At 41.0% G+C, this 21,225-nt stretch overlaps 1 protein-coding gene across 1 annotated transcript in view; it reads right to left on the bottom strand.

Moving 5' to 3' along the window:
- The window catches only part of TICRR (TOPBP1 interacting checkpoint and replication regulator), a 48,350-nt gene that overhangs the window by 20,005 nt on the left and 7,120 nt on the right, over positions 1 to 21,225 (bottom strand). Inside the window, exons 2-15 of the mRNA XM_019460243.2 lie at positions 20,379 to 20,658; positions 18,701 to 18,939; positions 17,330 to 17,564; positions 16,232 to 16,361; positions 11,875 to 12,014; positions 10,856 to 11,074; positions 8,236 to 8,387; positions 7,153 to 7,250; positions 6,749 to 6,842; positions 6,574 to 6,653; positions 6,172 to 6,411; positions 5,587 to 5,683; positions 2,899 to 2,956; positions 1,146 to 1,295 (exon numbers count right to left, since the gene is read on the bottom strand). Coding sequence (XP_019315788.2) covers positions 1,146 to 1,295; positions 2,899 to 2,956; positions 5,587 to 5,683; positions 6,172 to 6,411; positions 6,574 to 6,653; positions 6,749 to 6,842; positions 7,153 to 7,250; positions 8,236 to 8,387; positions 10,856 to 11,074; positions 11,875 to 12,014; positions 16,232 to 16,361; positions 17,330 to 17,564; positions 18,701 to 18,939; positions 20,379 to 20,658 — 2,212 coding nt within the window. The remainder of the gene's footprint in view (positions 1 to 1,145; positions 1,296 to 2,898; positions 2,957 to 5,586; positions 5,684 to 6,171; positions 6,412 to 6,573; positions 6,654 to 6,748; positions 6,843 to 7,152; positions 7,251 to 8,235; positions 8,388 to 10,855; positions 11,075 to 11,874; positions 12,015 to 16,231; positions 16,362 to 17,329; positions 17,565 to 18,700; positions 18,940 to 20,378; positions 20,659 to 21,225) is intronic.

The following is a 21,225-nucleotide window of genomic DNA, read 5'->3' on the forward strand; positions in this document are numbered from 1 at the left end:
CATAAAGAATTCTTATAATTCAACAGTAAAAAGACAAACAACCCAATTAGAAAATGGGCTAAGATTTGAATAGACATTCTCTGAAGCAGATCTACAAATGGCCAGCAGGCACAGGATAAGATGCTCAATACCAGTCAGCAGAGAAATGCAACTCATAACCACAATGAACTACCACCGCACACCCAGGAGGATGGGGAGAATCAAAGAAAGAGACCACAGGTGGGGGGGAGGTGTGGGGAAACTGGAACCCTCACACATTGCCAGCGGGAACGTGAAATGGTATAGCCACATTGGAAAGCAATTTGGTAATTCCTCGAAAGTTAAACACAGAGTTACCATATGTCCCTATAATTTCATTCCAAGGCATGTGCCTGAGAATTAAAAACACGTCTACGTGAAATCTTGTGTGTGTTTATAGAAGCATATTCCTAACAGCTGAACAGTAGAAACAACTCAAATGTCCGCCAATTGATGAATGGACAAATAAAAGGCAGTTTATCCACACAATGGTGTATTATGGCAATAAAAAGAAATGAAGTGCTGAGATGTGCTACAACCTGTACATAAAGCTTGAAAACATTATGTTAAGTGAAAGAAGCTGGTTACAAGGACCACATAGTATATGATTCTACTTAAAAGAAATATCCACAAGCGGTGAATCCACAGAAACAGCAAGTAGACTGGTGGTTGCCTACAGCTGGGAAAGTTGGGGGAAACGGGAGAGTGACTGTACCGGATACGTGGTTTCTTTCTGGAGGGATGAAAACAATCTGGAATTAGAAGTTGCACCACTTCACGAATACAATGAAGGCCAGTGAATTGCATTCTTTACTCAATTACTACAAGAACAAAAAAGAAAAAACCAAAACACCCAAAAGACTAGAAAAAAAACTGATCATTATCCTTCATTTCTTTTTCACTGGTTTGTCAAACAGATACTTGTAGGGGTGACTAGGTAGGAGAGGACTGACCAGATCCCAGGATTAAGTCTTCACCCAAGCTTGGAGGAAGAGAGACCCCAAGGGGAAAACTGATGGTAACCACAGAGAGAAAAATGGAGGAGATCGACGAGCTTCTGCAACAGAGTCTGCAGACTGCTTTGGATCCAAGAATCCCCTTCTATTGGTTACCCTAAAATATAATACCTTTGGTCTTCTTCTTCAAGTTGTTAAGTTTATTCTCCAAACCTTCCACAACCGACACAGAATGGCTTCTAGGCAACCCCCGCTTTGCCAATCTCTTTGAAGGAGAAATCATTTCATGGTTGAAGAGATTTCTTCGAACTTTGGTCACTTCTGAAAGCATTAAAAAAAACAAACAAAAGCACCAAATATTATCACTAATAAATGCCATATCTGGGAAAAGAAAGACATCCAAAACAGAAAGCGGCTGATTAAGCTTAAGGGACTATTCTACAGACTGGCTTCTATATTCACATTTACTAACAGGATTTTCTTAAATATTATACTCAATATGGTACATAAAGACTATTTACTTTTACAAATTCAATTTAAATCTAACTTTTCAGGAACACAAGGAAGGCCCACATCACTTAAACCAGAGTCTGTCGTCATTGTAAAATGGACACAATCCTCAGGAGGCCGGTAGTGTAGACCAGGCTCTGTTTCAATGTATGCCAGAATTGTGAGGATTTTCCTCACTTTGGGCCTTTTTACTGCTTTGGACTCGGCTCCAAGGAGAAAAAGTGTTCTTCTCAAACCCACAGATTTCACTCTGTGGATTTGAGTATTTCACGAATTTGCTGCATTATTTTAAATTCTCTTCCTGACTTCAGAACATGAGAGTGTGTGACCATTTATAGACTTAAAGTTGAAGAAAGTAGCTGAAGAATCCATCAAAAACTACCTGACAAAGCCAGCAGGATGGCATCTTCACCCGAAGCAAGATGGCCTATAGGGAAGCCGACTCACTCACTCACCACGGTAACTCTTCTGAGAGCAAGTCATTTAAATACAACCCCAATAAACCATGACCCACAAGTTGGGAGGAGCCCTTATATTTACCGATCAATGACAGACATTAAAGTTAAGGACACCAGTGATACCCAAGTTTCAAAAACAAACGCCTGAAACTCATTTATGATCTGACAGCCAAGCTGGATTTGTTGGTCTGTTTTCCCAAGTTTATAAAAGTTTAACATTGACAGAAAATGCCAATGACTAATTCATTACACGTAGAGTCATCATTAAAATTCACCAACTGTCAAGTTTTGCTTTCTCCCTCCATCACTCTCTACATTTACACAGTTTCCCACCAGGAACACAGCACAGTAAGGTAGGAACACCACAAAATATAAGGGCCTATCACCCAGCATACTACCAATCTTCACATTTCTCTTACTGTCTCAATATCCCTTATGGCTTCTTGCCTCCCTGAATTTAAGATCCAGGCAGGGATCATATAGTGCATTCAACTGTCACACTTAAAGTGCTTTCATCTAGACCAGTATCACAGCCTCAGCCTCTTTTCCTTTCTGTGGCTTTCAATAATAATGGTGTTGAAAAAAAAAAAAAAAAAAGATTTCAGGCCAGGGACACCCAGAAGGCTCAGTCAGTAGAGCATGCAACTCTTGATCTCAGGGTCATGAGTTCACCCCCCATGTTCGGTGTAAAGCTTAGTTAAAAAAATAAAATAAAGATTTCTGGCCCGTGATTTTGCAGAATGCAGTTATTTTGAGACCGTGTGAATATCTTATTCTCCTAAGATATTCTTAGGACATATTTGGACTTAGGACATATGATACCTGGATGTATCTCATTAACCAACGATCATATAAAATTATAATTTAGAACTGTATGCAGCTGCTTAAATACATGCAATTAAACTAAGTTTGTCATCCTAGTCAGTACATGTGTACACCGAGAAGACAAAGTATACCTTGCACTGTATCTTTTGCCAGGACTGGAGGCTGCTGAAGAGTAAGGTGAGAGCCTTCCTGAAAGAGTAAATCGGCACTCATTTAAAAGAACAAAAATTCCACATGAAATCCTCTGACCCTCGCAGTTCCACTTGCCGGAACCCCTAACAGAAATACTTGTAAAATGCGCAAAAACAGATATATGTTCCAAGGACACTGAAGCCTGCATTGTAGTGCAAAATAAGAAACACCCCAGGGGCGCCTGGGTAGCTCAGTCGGTTGAGCGTCCGACTTCGGCTCAGGTCATGACCTCGCGGTCTGTGAGTTCGAGCCCCATGTCGGGCTCTGTGCTGACAGCTCAGAGCCTGGAGCCTGTTTCAGATTCTGTGTCTCCTTCTCTCTCTGACCCTCCCCCTTCATGCTCTCTGTCTCAAAAATAAACGTTAAAAAAAAATTAAAAAAAAAAAGAAACACCCTAAATATCCATAAAGAATGAAAGACATTTTGATACATCCATCCAAAGGAGACTAAAACATTAGTAAGACCTTTAAAAATAGAGAAGGAAGGAAGACTTATCTGTACATACACAGAAAGAGCTACATGATGGGAGAAAGTGGTGGGGGTGGGAAGGAGAAGTATAGCAGCTTGGTAACGATTTGTAACATTTATGCATAGGCGTGCATCCAGGTATGTGGAAAACGTTGATGTGTGCTATTGGTGTATACAGAAAGGGGCCTGGGAAGAGGAGGGACACTCTTAACTTTTAACTTATTAAGGTTTCAGTTTTTCAACGATGATCATGTATACCTTCTGTACTAAAAAAGTAAAGGAAAACCCGTATAAATTAGAAGATGACTATACTCTTTAAAAAAAAAAATGTGGGGCGCCTGGGTGGCTTGGTCGGTTAAGCGTCCGACTTCGGCTCAGGTCATGATCTCACGGTCCGTGAGTTCGAGCCCCGCGTCGGGCTCTGTGCTGACAGCTCAGAGCCTGGAGCCTGTTTCAAATTCTGTGTCTCCCTCTCTCTCTGCTCCTCCCCTGTGCATGCTCTGTCTCTCTCTGTCTCAAAAATAAATAAACGTCAAAAAAAAAAATTTTTTTTTAAATAAAAAAAGAAAAAAGAAAAAGTTTATTTTTGAGAGAGCACATGAGTGGGGGAGGGGCAGAGAGAAAGGTAGACAGAGGATCTGAAGCAGGCTCTGCGCTGACAGCACAGAGCCCAAAGTGGGGCTTGAGCTCATGAACTGTGAGATCATGACCTGAAGTCAGATGTTTAACCAAGTGAGCCACCCAGGTGCCCCCCCCCTTTTTTAAATTTTACAGTGACACTGTGAGTATGGGAGAGAGGGAGAGAGGGAGAGAGAGACAGAGAGACAGAGAGAGGGAGAGAGGGAGAGAGAGGGAGAGAGAGGGGGAGAGAGGGGGAGAGAGGGAGAGGGAGAGGGAGAGGGAGAGGGAGAGGGAGAGGGAGAGGGAGAGGGAGAGGGAGAGGGAGAGGGAGAGGGAGAGGGAGAGGGAGAGGGAGAGGGAGAGAGAGAGAGAGAGAGAGAGAGAGAGAATCTTAAGCAGGCTCCACGCAGAGCCCAGTGCAGGGCTCAACTCCACAACCCTGGGATCATGACCTGAACCGAATTCAAAAGTCAGATGATTAACCCACTGAGCCACCCCAGCACCCCAAGGATGACTATAATCTTAAAGAGTCTCTATATTAAATTATTTGCTATACAATAATCTAAAAATATAGATACAGCTATACAATGGAATTGTTTTTAAAGCTTGGGGTTGTTTCTCTCCCATTGCGCCAATGTGTTACTTGAAGAATGAACTACCACATGGAGGCTGACTTAAGGAGTGCTAGAAAGGACTGTGAATCATTGTAACATCTAGAGAGAGGAAGCCTGCCACTTCTGCTGCTGTCACTTTTGCATTTCCTGCTCTCCACTCAGGATTCCAACACATAAGATTAGTGCCTGATTCATGGACACTCATGAAGGCACACCAAGGAAGTGAATACCACTAGCTCTTAAAATACAATCCCACCTCCAATCCCAAAGGACAGCTATACATATCTAGAAACAAAGCAAACCGTTGTTATGATTAATGCTTCTAAAACTAGTTCTTATAGAATTTTAACTCTTCTCAGAGTGCCTGCAGTTCCAAAAAGTTTCAAGGTACTCTCTTCTTTCCTTAATAAAACATCAGTTCTACTTAATATTAACAGACTGCAGCTGGGTTCAAGTCCTCCCATCTACTGTCACAGAAAAGCAGATCACCTGGGTCCCGACAGCACCCCTCCCCCACCCCACCTTACTGAAGTAAAAGGTACTGAAAAGCACCTTCTGATCTGCAATCAAAGTCCTATCATGATGCACATTATTTTTTCCATGGTCTCTTTGCTTATGTTAGTTATTATTTTATGAGTTTTCTTATCTAGATATTTTGAATTCACTTATTCATTCCTAACTTTCACTTGCTGATTTTCTTTGTATCACCTCTAACTGTCAGTCTTTTGGGTAAGATGGTTTGTCTTTAACAAACTTATAGTTCTTTACTTGTTGGATTAAAAACATCTACTTTTATTTCTATATTCTCCAATGACCATTTCCTCAAAGTAGAGACACTGCCTTTCAATCTTACTTATCGAATCAACTCCTGCTGGAAAGAACAGACCTAGAAGCACCATTTCCTGTCCTCTGGAAATAACTTACATGTTTTGTAGCTCTCTTGGACACTTTGGGAATTTCAATTTGCCGAAGATTCTGTGAAACCTCTGCAATGCTTTTATGTCTTATTAACGCATTTTTCCTTTTAAAAACAGAAACAAAGAGCCAAAATACATTCAATAGAGGTGACAAGTAGTTACATTAGAAAAGAACCAGAGTTTATAATAGAACATTAAATAAAAGTCAGTTTTTTTGACACAGGTCTGAATCTGTAACGAAATACGCCAACTTCACAATTTCCAAAATAACTGCTGTAAATTCAACTAGTTATGAGCAATGAAGAACATCAAGAAAAACAGAAAGTACGCGGAAGCCCTCAACTTGTCTCATAAAAGGCTCCCGGCAACCCCATGCGGACAGGTAAGAAGGACACTGCGGACCACATCGTCGACACTGCATACTCCCTGGGTAGTGAAAGGCATCAGATGATGTAGGTTAGGAACTCCGAGAAGTGGTTTCTATGATTCAGAAGTAAGGGCAGCTAGGAATTCAATCAATTATTTAAAGGCAACTGCCCTCTGTCTGAACTACAACAGTGCAAGTAATTCCTCCAATCTCTTGAGCTCCCACCTTCTCTTCTTAGCTGATCTGGTACGAAGCTCCTCCAGTTGGTCAGATTCAGTGCCGCCCGACACTGATCTCTGAGCACTTGACAGAAGAGGCACAGAAAGAAGCGGTGATCTGCTCTCCTGTGTCATGGAGTCATCGCTGAAAAAGTCTAGAGGAAGGACGCCAGCTAGCTTCTGAGGAATCATAAACCCCAGGCTGTCGTAAAGAGTTCCGAGCGTCTTCGGGATGGAGCCAATATACCTGCGGAACAGACTGGTTGAACGTGGAGCAGCCACCATTCCACCCTCTCTGTTCCACCCCTCATCCAGCACGAGAAGCAGTCCTCCCGTTCCACGATTCGCACGCAATACCGCACGTGGTTCCTGGCAAAAGAGTAGTAAAGTTACTAGCCCTCAAACTCACAATTCCAAAATTTCTTCCAGAAACTTCGCGAGGTATGCCGAATCCTCAGTTAAACACACCATGCGCAGCAAATCCGTCACCTGAAGAAGACAGTGGAAAATTACCATATGCCTTCTACAGGGACGCTGAAAGTCTTTGAGGCCGATTCCCAGGGGCGCTGGGCTTATATACTTGCCTCCTTCACCACTTGCTCCATATCATCTCCACTTTCATGTATGGAAGGACACTGCAGACACATCTCCAAACGAAGAAATACCTGAAGCCGGCACCTCGAGAGAAAAAATACTTGGTCATATCGATCACGAGTGCCATTTAACTAAAAGCTCCTTCCTTAAGCAAAGATCTTTTTCCAGAAGAACCGACAACCAAAAAGAAGAGTCATTGCTTTCTCTAAGTAATGACATGATTATTAGATAAATGGGTAACTCAAACTGCACCTTAAAACATCACGAAGAATCAGGCACAAAAAGCCTCTTTGAACAACTGGCAATCTATTTTGAATGAATAGAAGCAAGTCTTAGAGCTTTGTTTGGGAGTGGTGGTAAATCAATCAGTCAATCAACAAAGGTAGTTACTTACTCTCTGACTTTATCTTCATCCAGTTTTTTGCCCAGATTTTGTCGAAGACTTTTGCTAGTTTTTAAGAGGTGATTTTTTACCCGATTCAGGCAGTTCATCTGAAAATACAGAATTATTACCTAGGAGAAAACTGAGTTACTTATTATATCTAATTTATTTCACAGCTGACTAATGCCCTAAGAAGGGAAGTATATCCCCTTAGGTCTTTCCCTCTTATTGAACGAAAAATAGTGAAATGAATGTTCTTATTTCGTATCTTAAAAAGAAAAAACAGGGTAAAAAAGATATTTAAGAGCAAGGAGGTGTGGATACAACAAGCTTCCATGTCTGACCTTAAAAAAAAACAACCTTAAGGACTATAAATAACTCCTATCTATTTTTGAGAAGGAGACTGCCTTTCAGCACTAACCGTGAATAAAGACAATGACAGCATGGTCTAAACCAGTGGTTTACAATACTCCCTCTGCATAGAATCATCTACGAAGCTTTTTACAAGTACATATACCCAGGAACCAAGCCCAAGAGATCTGTTTCTGTTGGTCTTGAGGAAACCAGGCATTAGCATTTTTCAAAAATGTTCTAGGTGACTCTAAAGTCACCTAAGGTAAAAACCGCTGGTTTAATTCATGCAGCTAACATGTAGTTGAGAACAGAGATTTTGTTAGAAAAGAAGTACACGAAGGGGCGCCTGGGTGGGTCAGTTACACATCCAACTCTTGATTTTGGCTCAGGTAATAATCTCGCAGTTGTAAGATCGAGCCCCCCACGTCGGCCTCCACACCGAGCATGAAGCTTTGCTTAGGATTCTCTCGATGTGTCCCTTTCCCCCTCTCCTCTGCTCTTTAAAAAAAATTAAAAAGAAGTTCACGTAATTACCACTACCCTCACCCAGCTATTTCCTGGATTTCTGCTTTACCGGTTCATTGTGTCTACCTCCCAAGATCTGGAATTAAGTTCACCCCTTCTCTTATTTTTGAATCACACACTGCATAGCAATCATTTCCCAAGACATATGAACCAAACCCACCAACGAGCAACCAACCACTCCACCTATAATAAACAGCAACATCCATACTCTCTTACTTCCAATTCCTTGGTGCCTTTTGACTTTAGGAATGCTTTAATGGTTGAGATCATATTCCGAGCACATGAATGCAACATGATTTCTCCTGTGGCCACAGTCTTTTGGTAATTTTCATGTATATAAGACAGGAGCTCCTCTTCAGTTTTAAAGTCTGTGGGAAAAAAAAATTAAGTTGATCATCACATCCAGCTGAAGTCACTGTACGGCTTAAGCCAGTGGTTGTCAGCTAGGTATCTTGCCTCCCAGGGCACGTGTGGCTACCTCCGGGTTGCCAGACTGGTGGGGAGGAGGAGGGTGCTCCTGGCATCTAGTGAGCAAAGGCCAGGGATGCTGCTAAACATCCTGTGGTTCAAGGGACAGCCCCTAACAGCCCCTAACAGACATCCAAAATGTCAGTGGTGGGGAGGCTGAGAAATGCAGAGATCCTGATTAATTTTAAGGCTCTGCAAATCAAATGTACACATTATAAATTTAATGATAACTATTAATGGAAAAGAAACTATAGGGGCGCCTGGCTGGCTCAGTCAGTGGAGCATGCGACTCTTGATGTCAGGGTTGTGAGTTCGAGCCCCATGTTGGGTGAACAGATTACTTAAAAATAAAATCTTAAAAAAAGAAAAGGGATGCCTGGGTTGCTCAGTAGGTTGAACGTCTGACTAGTGATTTTGGCTCAGGTCATGATCCCAGGGGTTGTGGGATCGAGCCTCGCGTCAGGCTTCACACAGAGCGGGGTGCCTGCTTGAGATTCATTCTCTCTCCCTCTGCCCGTCTCCCCTGCTTGCACTCTCACGTGCGCGCACGCTCGCTCTCTCTCTCTCTCAAACAACAAAAAAACACCTATATAACCTCCAAACCCAGCAGAAAGGAAGAGGAACAAACAAAACTTGATTAATCCCAGTCTGCTAGAAAGGATAAAACAAAAAACCTAGAATGCACAAAATAAGACTCTAAAAAACATCCAAGCTTATCAATAATTATAAACATCTATTTCACAAATGTACATGCTGGTTAAGAGAAACTATCAGATTGGGTTAAAAAATTCCCTTATATTCTGGATGTCACCAAATGTTTAGAAGTATCAATGAAAACAGAACATAGCAAACTTGTATAATGCACTTAAATTAAAACTTAAAGGAAAGTTCATAGACTTAAATAACCTTTTAAAGAAGAAAAATAAAAACCAATTAGCTAAGGGTACAACAGAAGAAATAGCATGAGAGAATAAATCCAAAAAACAAAGGCAATACTAAAGACAGGAACAGAAATGAATTAAATAGGGAAAAAAAAACAAGAGAGATCAGCAGAAACAAAAAAATAATTCTCTGCAAAACCAGATATAGAAATCTATAGTAAGACTGAGGAATATTAAATAGAGAAAGGATAAATAAGCAGTATTAGAATGGAAAAATAGAACAGAGATTTGAAATACTAAGAGGGGAGGTCAAAGTTCATTTTTTTCCATCAAGACACCCATCTGTTCCAGCACCATTTGTTGAAAAGATTATCGTTTTCCCACTGAATTATTGGGGCACCTTTGTCCAAAAGCATGTACCACTGCTGGGCGGGTCTATTTCTGCTTAGAATCTAATCCAGAAACTGTGTTAATATTAATGGCACTTGAGTACTGTTAATTTTGCTCTCCCTTGAATGAACCATCCACATTCGTGAATACTTTTTTACTAGCTCATTAAAGATGTTCTGTCCCATTCAAACTGATTACCATCTGTGAATCTAGCATTCCAAAGGTGGGGGGAAAAAAAAACTCTTCAAGGAGCAGAAAACTTTTACTCCAGAATTCTCAAAAGAAATCAAACGTAACATCATGCAGGTATTGTCCAAAGTTCACCTCCCACAGGACCAGCTCTGGTAGCGTGAGCTAAGAATGTGCCCTGAGGACAAGAAACACACTGCAGTGCAATCCATTTTTTAGCAAAGAAAGAAACAAATAGGAAAATTAACACTACTGGATGAAATTCTTCTGCCCAACTCTGAAAGACCTCAATACGCTAGATGAGTCACAAAGCTTCCCCATCTCCCTCTCTTCCTCAATGGCTAAAGCTTCTTTAACTACCTGTCCTAGGGCCATGCCACGGCCCTTCTTGTGACTTTACTGAGGCTAATCTCCCATCTAGTAAGCTCTTCTTTTACCCTCCTGCCATCTGAATTCTGCTTGTTCCTTAAACTCCAGCCTGGGCTCCACTGCCTCCTTAGAAGCCTTCTCAGCCTCTTCTGGCCCAAGGCTGACCTTCTCGTTCTCGACGCCTAGTATGTCTTTGCTGTTGTAGCTTCTTGGCTCTCTTATGTCTTACATTGTATTAGTCCATTATGTACTGTGTGTGTGTGTGTGTGTGTGTGTGTGTGTGTGTGTGTGTATGCTCGCATGTACACATGCATATATGAATTCGCTATTGTCATCTTTGTGATTGGATCATAAATCTGAGAATAGGACATGATCCTATTTTTATTGTATTCCCCATAACACACCTTGAGGAATTCAGCAGATATTCAATAAATGTTCATTAACTGAAGGACAGGATTAAAATTTATAAAAATACGAGGGTATGAAAGAATAAGTGTGGCCTTAGACCCCAAAACGCGATGGCATCGAGGAATAAACACCTTTAGGTTTAGAGCTTCGGAGTGTTCTCGCTCGGTTTTCCACTTTATCTGCCGTTCTTCCAACGGCTGCCCTTGGGATCCCCTTCTCCCCGGTGGCATCTGGACTGCCATCTGGACACGACTTCTGGGCCTTCACGTTCAGCCTCGCGACATTCAACATCTTTAAGGAACGGCACATGGTGTTCATCTTCTGCCTCACTGGGGTGCGAGGAACCCCTCCTACCAAAACAGCATCGTGGGAAGACAAGTAAAATAGCTTTTACTTCTGCAGAATTAGTAATGCTTTAATTCAGACTCAGTATTCTGTGAAGGGATACTGCAATAAAGTACACCCCTTCGGGAGGATGTGAATGAGGTGGTTCTCCCATCGGTCTGTACCTACAACACAGAAGAGAAAGAGAGCTCTTCTTTTAACGGAAGTTTAGGAACTAAATATGGCAACAAGATCGGATGATTTTTAGGAAGGCAGAGGCCGAACAGACCCAAGGTATCATCACCCAGTGGTCACAGAGTTGTGACCAAAGTTCCGGAAGGCAACTGAGCAGTATGCATTGCAAGCTACTTTTCCCCCACTTTTTGATACAGTAACTTGTTCCAGACAATTTACACTAAGGAAGTCACTCAAAGAATAAATCCTATGCACCCCATATACTACGGTATTACTTATAATGATAAAAATTGAAAACTGTTCAACAACAGAAAAATTTCATCAATCTTGTGAGGCAATGAGGTGGAACAGTAACTGAAAAGGCAAGGCGGCACAGGGAAATAAATATTGATGAGTAGCATACAAAGTTGTATTTGCATAAGTAAAAATGGAAATGGTTTCTTAAGAAGGTAAGATTGTAGGCGATTTTTTAACATCACTTTTGTACTAATGTAATCATTTTCGAGTTTGAAATGCAAGAACTTGTCCTCTTATTCAGTTACCGTTTCAACCCCATTTTAGGGAATTCCAGTCTTTTAAAACACACACTCTCTCAAGAAAGACTGCACCAAGAAACAGTCTATGTGCATACGTTTCTTTTTGCTGTCTTCCTGATTAGACACAGTGGATTCTTCCCGAGACTTTCTCTGGTAGAGGTCAGAGAGGCAACACGTTAATTCACTTTCAGTTTTGGAAGACTCTTCCTTATTAGATGAGGCAGCCTGTAGTAACCTGCGAACAAGTCAAGATGTCTAGTACAAAGCTGAAATTCTGATTTTTCAAAATGCTTCAAAAACAAAATTCATTAGCCTTTAAAAGCTAATCAAAAGATATCCCCACAAGCAGCCTTCAAAAAATGTATTTTCTCTCTCTTCTCATTTATGATTTAAACAGACTCAGGGACAGAAGCCACCTGTTAACAAAACCATTAATCATTACATATGGTAGTGACTTCTATATTGATGAGATCCTTAAGGTCCTACGGTACATGTCTAATTTAGGCAACTATTCCATAGTTGTTTTCTACTCACTGCCCATACGTGAAAGTAGAAGACGATGCAATACAGTATAGTGAGTGTCACAGTGCCTTCTGAATAATTCCTTCACATCACCATTACATCACAGTAAACTAATCTGGAATTGACGAGAAGGGGAGGAAGTGTGGCAGAGGGGATTAGATATTAAAAGCTCTGCCTGGGGCTAAACATCACTAAGGGAAACCATGAAAAGAGCACAACTTTGAAAACGTATTCCTTGTAGGGGCACGTGGGTGGCTCAGCCGGTTGAGCGTTTGACTTCGGTTCAGGCCATGATCTCACGGTTTGTGAGTTTGAGCCCTGCTCTGCACTGACGGTGCACCCATAGTGCATGAGCAGCCTGCTTCTGATCCTCTGTCTCCCTGTCTCTGTCCCTCCCCAGCTCGCACTCTCTCAAAAATAAGTAAACATTCAAAAACAAACAAAACAAAAACTTATTACTTATATTTCACTATCTTCCATTATCTGATCTAAAAGTGGGAGGAAGTTATGGTGACATTGGTTGAATGGGCTGGGCTTCTCGGCTTCACACGTGCAGTTCTGAAGCAGACTAATTCTCCCTAAGTGTGCTGGGATTTCCTTTAACTGTGGGGATGGTTTGTTTTTCATTCTGTTAATTTTTTTTAGAACTTATGAGCCTTTCAATTACACAGAAAAGTAGTGAAAGCATTATTAGATATGTTCTTCCCACAAAGATTAAATATTTGCTAAAGCTTGACCTTATCGACTTCAGATTCTTTTAATGAAATTAAGCATTATAGACACAGAAAAGCCCCAATCTTTTCCCATCCTTTCCTTCCAGAAGTATTCCTAGACTAGTATCTGATTTATAGAGACATACGTATGTATCAAAACCAACATAAATTGCTATTGTATACATTGGAAGTTTTAAAAAATACCATACATCATCCTTTTGCAATTTTCTGTCTGTACTCAACATTTTTCATGAGTATATAAATAGCTCGTTTATTCCGTTTTACTAATCTATCTATAATGTTCTATTGTGTAACTATACCATAGTCTGTTTATCCGTTTCCCCGCTGAGAGACAGCCGGTTCTTTCCACTTTTTCACTTGTAACGACTGGCAATGAACAATCGAGCGTAGCTCTCCTTGTATTTGTGCAAATACTTTAATGTAGACATGTAAAAGTGGAATTGCTGGGTGCCAGCATGTAAAGCTTCTCCTTTACGAGGAATACAAACTGTTCTCTAAAATGGTTGTAACTATTTACAATTCTATCATCGAAAGTGCTCTCGTTTCTTTATGTGCTATATCCGACTTACTGACCTTCGACAATCTAATGGGTATAAAACAGAATCTTGTGGGGGGGGGGTTCTTACTGTCGTTTTCATTTCCATTTGCTTAAACTGAGCTTTTTTTTTTTTTTTTTAAAGTAAGCTCTACTAGGCCCAATGTGGAGCTCAAACTCAGAACCCCGAGTTCAAGAGTCACACGCTGTACTGGCTGAGCCAGCCAGGCACCCTGAAACTGAGTATCTTATCTTTTCAAATTACTGCTCTATTGGATTTCATTGTATGAATTGCTTGTTTGCATTCTGTGCCCAATTGCTTTTCTTCTTATTGATTTTTAGGAGCTCTGTGCTAATTTAGATACAAATCCTCTGCTGGTTATATGGATTACAGCTACCTAGGCCTATGACTAGGCCTTTTCATCATATAGGAAATTTTAAATTATAGTCATATATTTTCCTTCATGGTTTCAGTGCTTGATGTTTTATGTAAGAAAACCATTCCAAGCCTGAACTCCTCCTGTGTTTTCCCTTAAGATTTTAAAGTTTTACTTTTCACATTTGTTTAAAATTTATCAGGAACTTATTACTGTGTATGCTGTGAGGTAGAAATCTAATTTTTATTGCTTTTCTTCTGGAGAGCCAATTGTCACATCACCATTAATAGAACAGTCTATTCTTTCCCCAACAGTCTACTTATAATTCTGCCTCTGGTGTATGCGGAGCTCCCATACATGTGTGGGTCACTCTTTGGGCTCTATTGCTGTATGGGTCTCTCCGTTGATCCTTGCACCAATACCACACCACCTTATTTATTAGTGCTTTATGGTAAACACTGCTATCTTATAGGGAAAAGTGCACCTGTCCTGTCTTAGCCCTGGCAAGCTATACCACATCCAGGAATCAGAAGACTCATTATTAAGTCAATTCTTCCCAAATTGATCTCCAGACTCAATGTACTCTTAGTTAAAATCCTAGCAGGGTTTCCTGGTGGAAATTAACAGAATAATTCTAAAATTTACAGGGAAATGCAAAGTTTCTCAAATAGTCAAAGCAATTCTGAAAACAAAACCAAACAAAACAAAGTTGAGAGGACTAAAACTACTCGATTTCAGTACTCAAGACAATGTGGTATTAACAACTTCTGGACTAGATTCTTTGCAGAAATAAACCTGCACAATGGTGGTGAACTGATTTGGACAAAGTGCTACAGTAATTTAATGAGAAAAAGACTTTTAATAAACAGGGTTGGAACAACTGGTCATCTATATGGCAAAAATAAACCTTGACTTTACCTCTTAATACTATTTTGAATTTCTGCTTCATCTTTTACATTTCTAATATGGCTTATGTCTTCTTTTTTAAAAAAAATTACTCAATTTTACAATAGATAATTCCATTTTATTTGACTTCTCAAAAAATCACTTTATGTTTGTTGATTTCTATTATTTTCTGTGATTATTGTTCTTATCTTTATTACTACCTTCTTTATTTTGGGGATTTACTCTGTTGTGTTATTTACTGTATTGGACCCTTAGCTAATTGGCTTTTAATGTTTATTTTTATTTTTTTATTTTTTGTTTTATTAAAACAAATTTTTTTTAAGTTTATTCATTCATCCATTCTGAGACAGAGAGAGTGAGTGGGAAAGGGGCAGAGAGAAAGAATCTCAAGCAGGCTCTGCACCATCAATGGGAAGCCTGATGTGGGGCTTGATCGAAATCACGAACTGAGCTGAGCTGAAACCAAGAGTTGGCTGCTTAACTGACTGAGCCACCTACACTCCCCTTATTATTTTTAAATGTTTATTTATTTTGACAGAGCGTGCGTGAGCAGGGGAGGGGCAGAGAGAGACGGAGAGAAAGAATCTCAAGCAGGCTCTTAGGTGTGAGCAGAGCCCAATGTGGGGCTCGATCTCACGAACCAGGAGATCATGACCTGAGCCAAACCAAGTCAGACCCTTAACTGAGCCACCCAGGTGCCCCTAACTTTTCTTCTTTAAAAGACAGTTTAGGGGCGCCTGGGTGGCTCAGTCGGTTAAGCGTCCGACTTCGGCTCAGGTCATGATCTCGCGGTCCGTGAGTTCGAGCCCCGCGTCGGGCTCTGTGCTGACAGCTCAGAGCCTGGAGCCTGTTTCAGATTCTGTGTCTCCCTCTCTCTGACCCTCCCCAGTTCATGCTCTGTCTCTCCCTGTCTCAAAAATAAATAAACGTTAAAAAAAAAAAAAAAAAAAAAAGACAGTTTAAGCTCTTAAATCTTCCTGTATGCATAAACTTAGCTGCATTATACAAATTTGTTATTTTTCATTTTTACTGAGATTTAATACTAAATATTTTCTTCCATAATGAGAACATTTTGTTTTTGTAATTAATTTTTCCCAAGTTTTTTAATTGTGGTAAATTAAAATATACTAAGTACACTGTTCAGTAGTATTAAGTAGATACATAATGTTGTGCAACCATCACCTCCATCCATCTCCTGAGCTCTTTTCATCTTATAAGACTGAACTCTATCCCCATTAAACAATGCTCTCCATGTGTAGTTTTTAGTATTACTGGACTACACTAAGAAAATGCAGTATGCTAAAAAACCAAACAAACCCATAAGCAGATAAGTGAGGGCCGATTTCATCAATCAATATCCAGAGAAATAAAGTTTTACCAAAATGACTCCATCAGACTTGAACTAGCGCCAGTCAGGTTAGAGCAGGGGAACCACTTCTCCATGACGGCCGCGCTCCAAGGACCGGTGCGGCCAAGCTCCTGCTGGGCCCACTCTGGAACAGGAGGAGCTACAGGGACAGGAGCAGAGATGGGAGAGGAAGGAGAGAAAAAGACGCATTAGGACCGAAGCAGAGAATCCAAACACCTGCTCCTCCCTTGGATTGGCCGCTTTCTTACAAAGGATGCACAGCCGCATCACTAACAACACTCCTCCATCCACACCACCAACCCCAACAGGTCTATGCTGTCAATGAAAAATGCCACTCCCGACAGTGTACAAAACGCAGGCTTGCTCGCGGTCCCTCAAATGTAACAGACACACACCTTTCTCAGAGTCTTGGCGTTTGCTGTTACCTCTTTGTATCACTTCCTTCAAGCCTTTGCTCAAATATTACTTTTTCAACAAAGTCTGTTTAAAATTTCAACCCCCCACCCCTTAACTCTCCCCATTCCCTTTTTCCTGCTTTATGACTATGGCACTTATCTCTTCTAAATATACTATGCAATTTCCTTATTCACTGTCTGGTCTCCCCAGACTAGATGGTACACTCTGTAAGAACACAGACTTTTGTCTAGTTTGTTCTCTGCTATATTCCCGTTACTTAGAACAGTGCCTGCCATAGCAGGCACTCAATAAATCTGTTGAATGAATGGGATAAATATCAAATTGATTATATTTATATCTACCTGGCATAAATAGGGTTTGTACTGTTATTAGTAACAATGCACCAGACTGGAGGTGGACAGAAGCACAATACTTTCACGTGCAGTCTTCAATAAGTATATTAAAATACGGGTTTCATCTCATACCTCTGATTTCACACCAGTTTCATAGAGCCTTTGGCCTCCTCAGAGGTGCTTCAGGATTTCTACAAATAATGATGATTTAAACTGCCTAAAGTATTGTAGCTTGCTTTTATCTGTTTTATAATACATATTGGGGTTCTACGAAGAGCACAGTGAAAAAAATTCTGATGGTAGAAGAAACTATAAACCACTGCCCTAGAGTATGTTAGTTATCGGTTCAGGAGCTTACCACAGGTGGCAGGATCCTCAAGTGAACTGTGAATCTGACTCAGTACAATATCCATAACATCAGAAAAAAGGGACGCTGTATCCTGGGGGCTCTCTGCCACAACTGTTTGGAGAAAATGTCTTTGAAATTCAGCCTCCTCGGTGCGGAACACAGTGAGAATTGTAGCATTGGTAGAGAGGGGGGAAATAACTCCAGTGATGGGGGGCCAGCCTTCACCAGGGTCCACGCTGGCAACCTACATCAGAAGGTCTAATTAATTGAGAAGACTGTTGATGTACAGCTAAAAGAGAAGGTAGCTTAGTAAAAGACAGAATGATAGTTTCTCCCAATGATTATTACAAAAGACAAAACTGTGGAACAGACGGGCTGGATGGGTATTAGTGCTCGAATTGAATTTAGTGACCACATGATCCTAATCTCTCAATCTATAAACAAGAAAAACCTAAGGTTACCGGGAATATTTACTAAGCACTTATTATGTGATTATAACTCACCGAATCCTCACAGCTGCTCTGAGGTAACAAAATGATTATTACCCCCATTTTACAGAGGAGGGATTAAGGCTGAAGAATAAGTAAACTGTTTAAGGTTACCGAGTTGGTAAGAGGCAGAAGCCAAGCCTGTATGCGTATGAATTCGAAACCCATGCTCTTAACCATGAGGCAATACTACCACTTAAGGGATTTAGATACATAATTGCAGAACAGAGCAGAGGCCCAGCTGACTCCCTGAGTCCAGCGCTTTCATTCAGAGCACACGTAACTCTTAGAACAACATCGGTCCAGAGACTACAGTTTTTCTATGTTTCACAAAGGATCTAGACGACAGAAGCCTTCTGAGGTTACAGAGGCAAAAGACAAAGTAAGGTAAAAAAAATTTGCCAGTAGTTGAAAATAATCATCACCTTTCAATCAAATCTGGGTACCTGTGTGTTTTTCAGAAGACATTTCTAAGTTTGTGGAACTATTAAACACTATTACATCCAATTTTACAGTGAAGGGCTTCATAGCATGACATTTAGTATATAAAAATACGTAAGTTTAGAAATACATATTAGAACACTCAAAAAAATAGCAAGAAACCACACATTATTTCACCACCCTAATACTTCCATTTGACCTGCTGCCTTTTCTTCCCATGTGAATATAACTTAACTTAATGGGAATCAAGGTACATGCAATTTTATAAACTGTTTCTTCACCAACAAGCACCGTCATGATGCTACCATGAAATAGTATGATTCACAAAAACATCACCTGTGTCACTGAAAGTATGTTATGTAGATCCAGCCTTGGCTCCTCACGGACCCCTTATTGAACCGTACAAGTGCGTTATCAGACCGGAATAATTCGGCGCGTACACGGTACCTACCAGGTGTAAGTCTTGTGCAGTCAGCCTGCTTACCAGCTGCTGAAATAACAGCCTTTGAGTTGATTCGCTCTCCTCTGGACTTTGTAGCAACCAGCTATCGGTGCCCAAAATGCTACTCGCTGGGAGAGACCACCGGGCTGCTGTGCCTTTTAGGAAAATTCTGACTGGCTTCTGAAAGTGTCTCTGATGCATGGCCAAGGGCTCTAGGGTGACTGTCCATGTTTCTTGAATCTCTTTGTCTATTAGAAATAAGGAATATTAAAATTCTAATGTGAGAGGTACTAAAAATAGAATAGTAAGAAGAAAAAAATCAGATTGTCAGTCGAGGTGCTGGTAACTGTCACTTCACACTTCAACCGTCATTCCACTGCCAACAGGCTATCAGAGCAAGTTCATCTCGCTCTCTGGGAAGAGCGATAGATGAAAAGAATTACACGGGTGCAACTAAATGTCAGAACTTCTCAATAATTATGCCTTCGACGTAAGTATTCAAGTAATACTCATTACTTACAAAAAAGACAACACTGCCTCTTAAGTCCAGGGTATCAGATCTTATTAAAATGTTAAAGTCTAAAAACTAGGTATGACAGAACTGGTTAAACAAAACTACTCTTGGAGTTTCCTTAAACTGAACGTAATGCATCACATAGTTTTAGGTTTACATCTCTAGGCAGGATTACTCCTGTGTGGAGACAGGATTCACAAAGGAGATTCACCATACGACAGACCACACGGCAAAGCCGATTTACGAAGAGTTCACCATGCTGGCTCTTCCTGGTAACAAGCACCATTCTCAGCGCCTCTTAACTAATTTATTTCTTCTCTTAATCAGTCATCGCTTCTCTGTGGTCTTCAATTGTTCAATCTCTTCTATGAGGTGGGAAATCTTACCACCCCCTCTGCTTGGGCACCTGAACAATATTATCCTTCTTTACAACAGCTGGGAAACTTTTTTTAAAGATTTTTTTAATGTTTATTTTTGAGAGGGAGCGGGGAGAGAGAGGGAAAGAGAGAGTGAGCGCTCGAGCATGAGTGGGGAAAGGGCAGAGAGAGAGAGAGAGAGAGAGAGAGAGAGAGACAAAGAATCTAAAGCAGGCTCCAGGCTCTGTGCTGACAGATAAGGGGTTTGAACTCACAAACTGCAAGATCATGACCTGAGCGGAAGTCGGATGCTTAACTGACTGAGACACCCAGGCACCCCAGCTGGGAAACTCTTTAAACAATCACTCACTAGTTCTTTTCAAATGTGGGCTGGCAGTTATACTGTGCCCATGTCCAACCGTTTCCTGTGGTACCTCTGATTCTACATAGGTATCTTTTTTTGTTGTTGTTGTTTTAGTTTATTTATCTTGAAAGAAAGGGAAAGAGAGTGGGAGGGGGGAGAGGGAAGGGGAGAGAAGGAGAAAGAATCCCAAGCAAGCTCAGCACTGCCAGCACAGAGGCCGATGTGGGGCTCGAACCCATGAACTGTGAGATCATGACCTGAGCCAAAACCAAGAGTCAGATGCTTAACCCACTGAGCCAGCCACCCAGGTGCCCCTTCACATGGGTATCTTTTAATTACAAGCATTGAGCGCCTAGGCTGCTGGAAACTCTAAACAAATGAAAAGCATGGATCTGCCTTGAGGAAATGAATGTACCTGAGACCATAAAAGCCCCCAAAATAGTATTTGCTTACCTTCAACAGGGAGAAATAACATTCCTTCCATCCGTGGAAATGAGGCTTCATACGCAGGAGAATTATAGAGCAAACAGTTTAAAGTGGCATCAGATGGCAGAGTCGAAATCCATGAAGTGAGGGGAGATTCACTTGACAGCTTTTTTTCACTGCCAAGTAGTATTTTCCCAGCTTTAGTACAATCCTGGCGGAAAGTTTCGGATGGTAAGATAGTGCCTCCTACAAGGTGGAGCAGTTGACACACTGTCCAGTACCCAAGGTGATCTGGGGACTCCCACAACTGAAATAAAAATTATAAAGAACCTCAGGTAGTTATAAATGAGGCACCCATAAAGAAAACTTAGGGGACTAAAAGGCAACCGACAGAAGGGGAAAAGATATTTGCAAATGACATATCGGATAAAGGGCTACTATCCAAAATCTATAAAGAACTCACCAAACTCCAGACCCAAAACACAAATAATCCAGTGAAGAAATGGGCAGAAGACATCAACAGACACTTTTCTAAAGAAGACATCCAGATGGCCAACAGGCACATGAAAAGATGCTCAACGTCACTCCTCATCAGGCAAATACAAATCAAAACTACACTGAGATACCACCTCACAGAGTGAGGTCAGAGTGGCCAAAATGAACAAATCAGGAGACTATAGATGCTGGAGGGGATGTGGAGAAACGGGAACCCTCTTGCACTGTTGGTGGGAATGCAAACTGGGGCACCCGCTCTGAAAAACAGTGTGGAGGTTCCTCCAAAAATTAAAAATAGATCTACCCTATGACCCAGGAATAGCACTGCTAGGAATTTACCCAAGGGATACAGGAGTGCTGATGCATAGGGACACTTGTA

This window comes from Panthera pardus, unplaced genomic scaffold, assembly GCF_024362965.1.
Source record: "Panthera pardus isolate Hobbes unplaced genomic scaffold, ASM2436296v1 HiC_scaffold_23, whole genome shotgun sequence".
Lineage (NCBI taxonomy): Eukaryota > Metazoa > Chordata > Mammalia > Carnivora > Felidae > Panthera > Panthera pardus.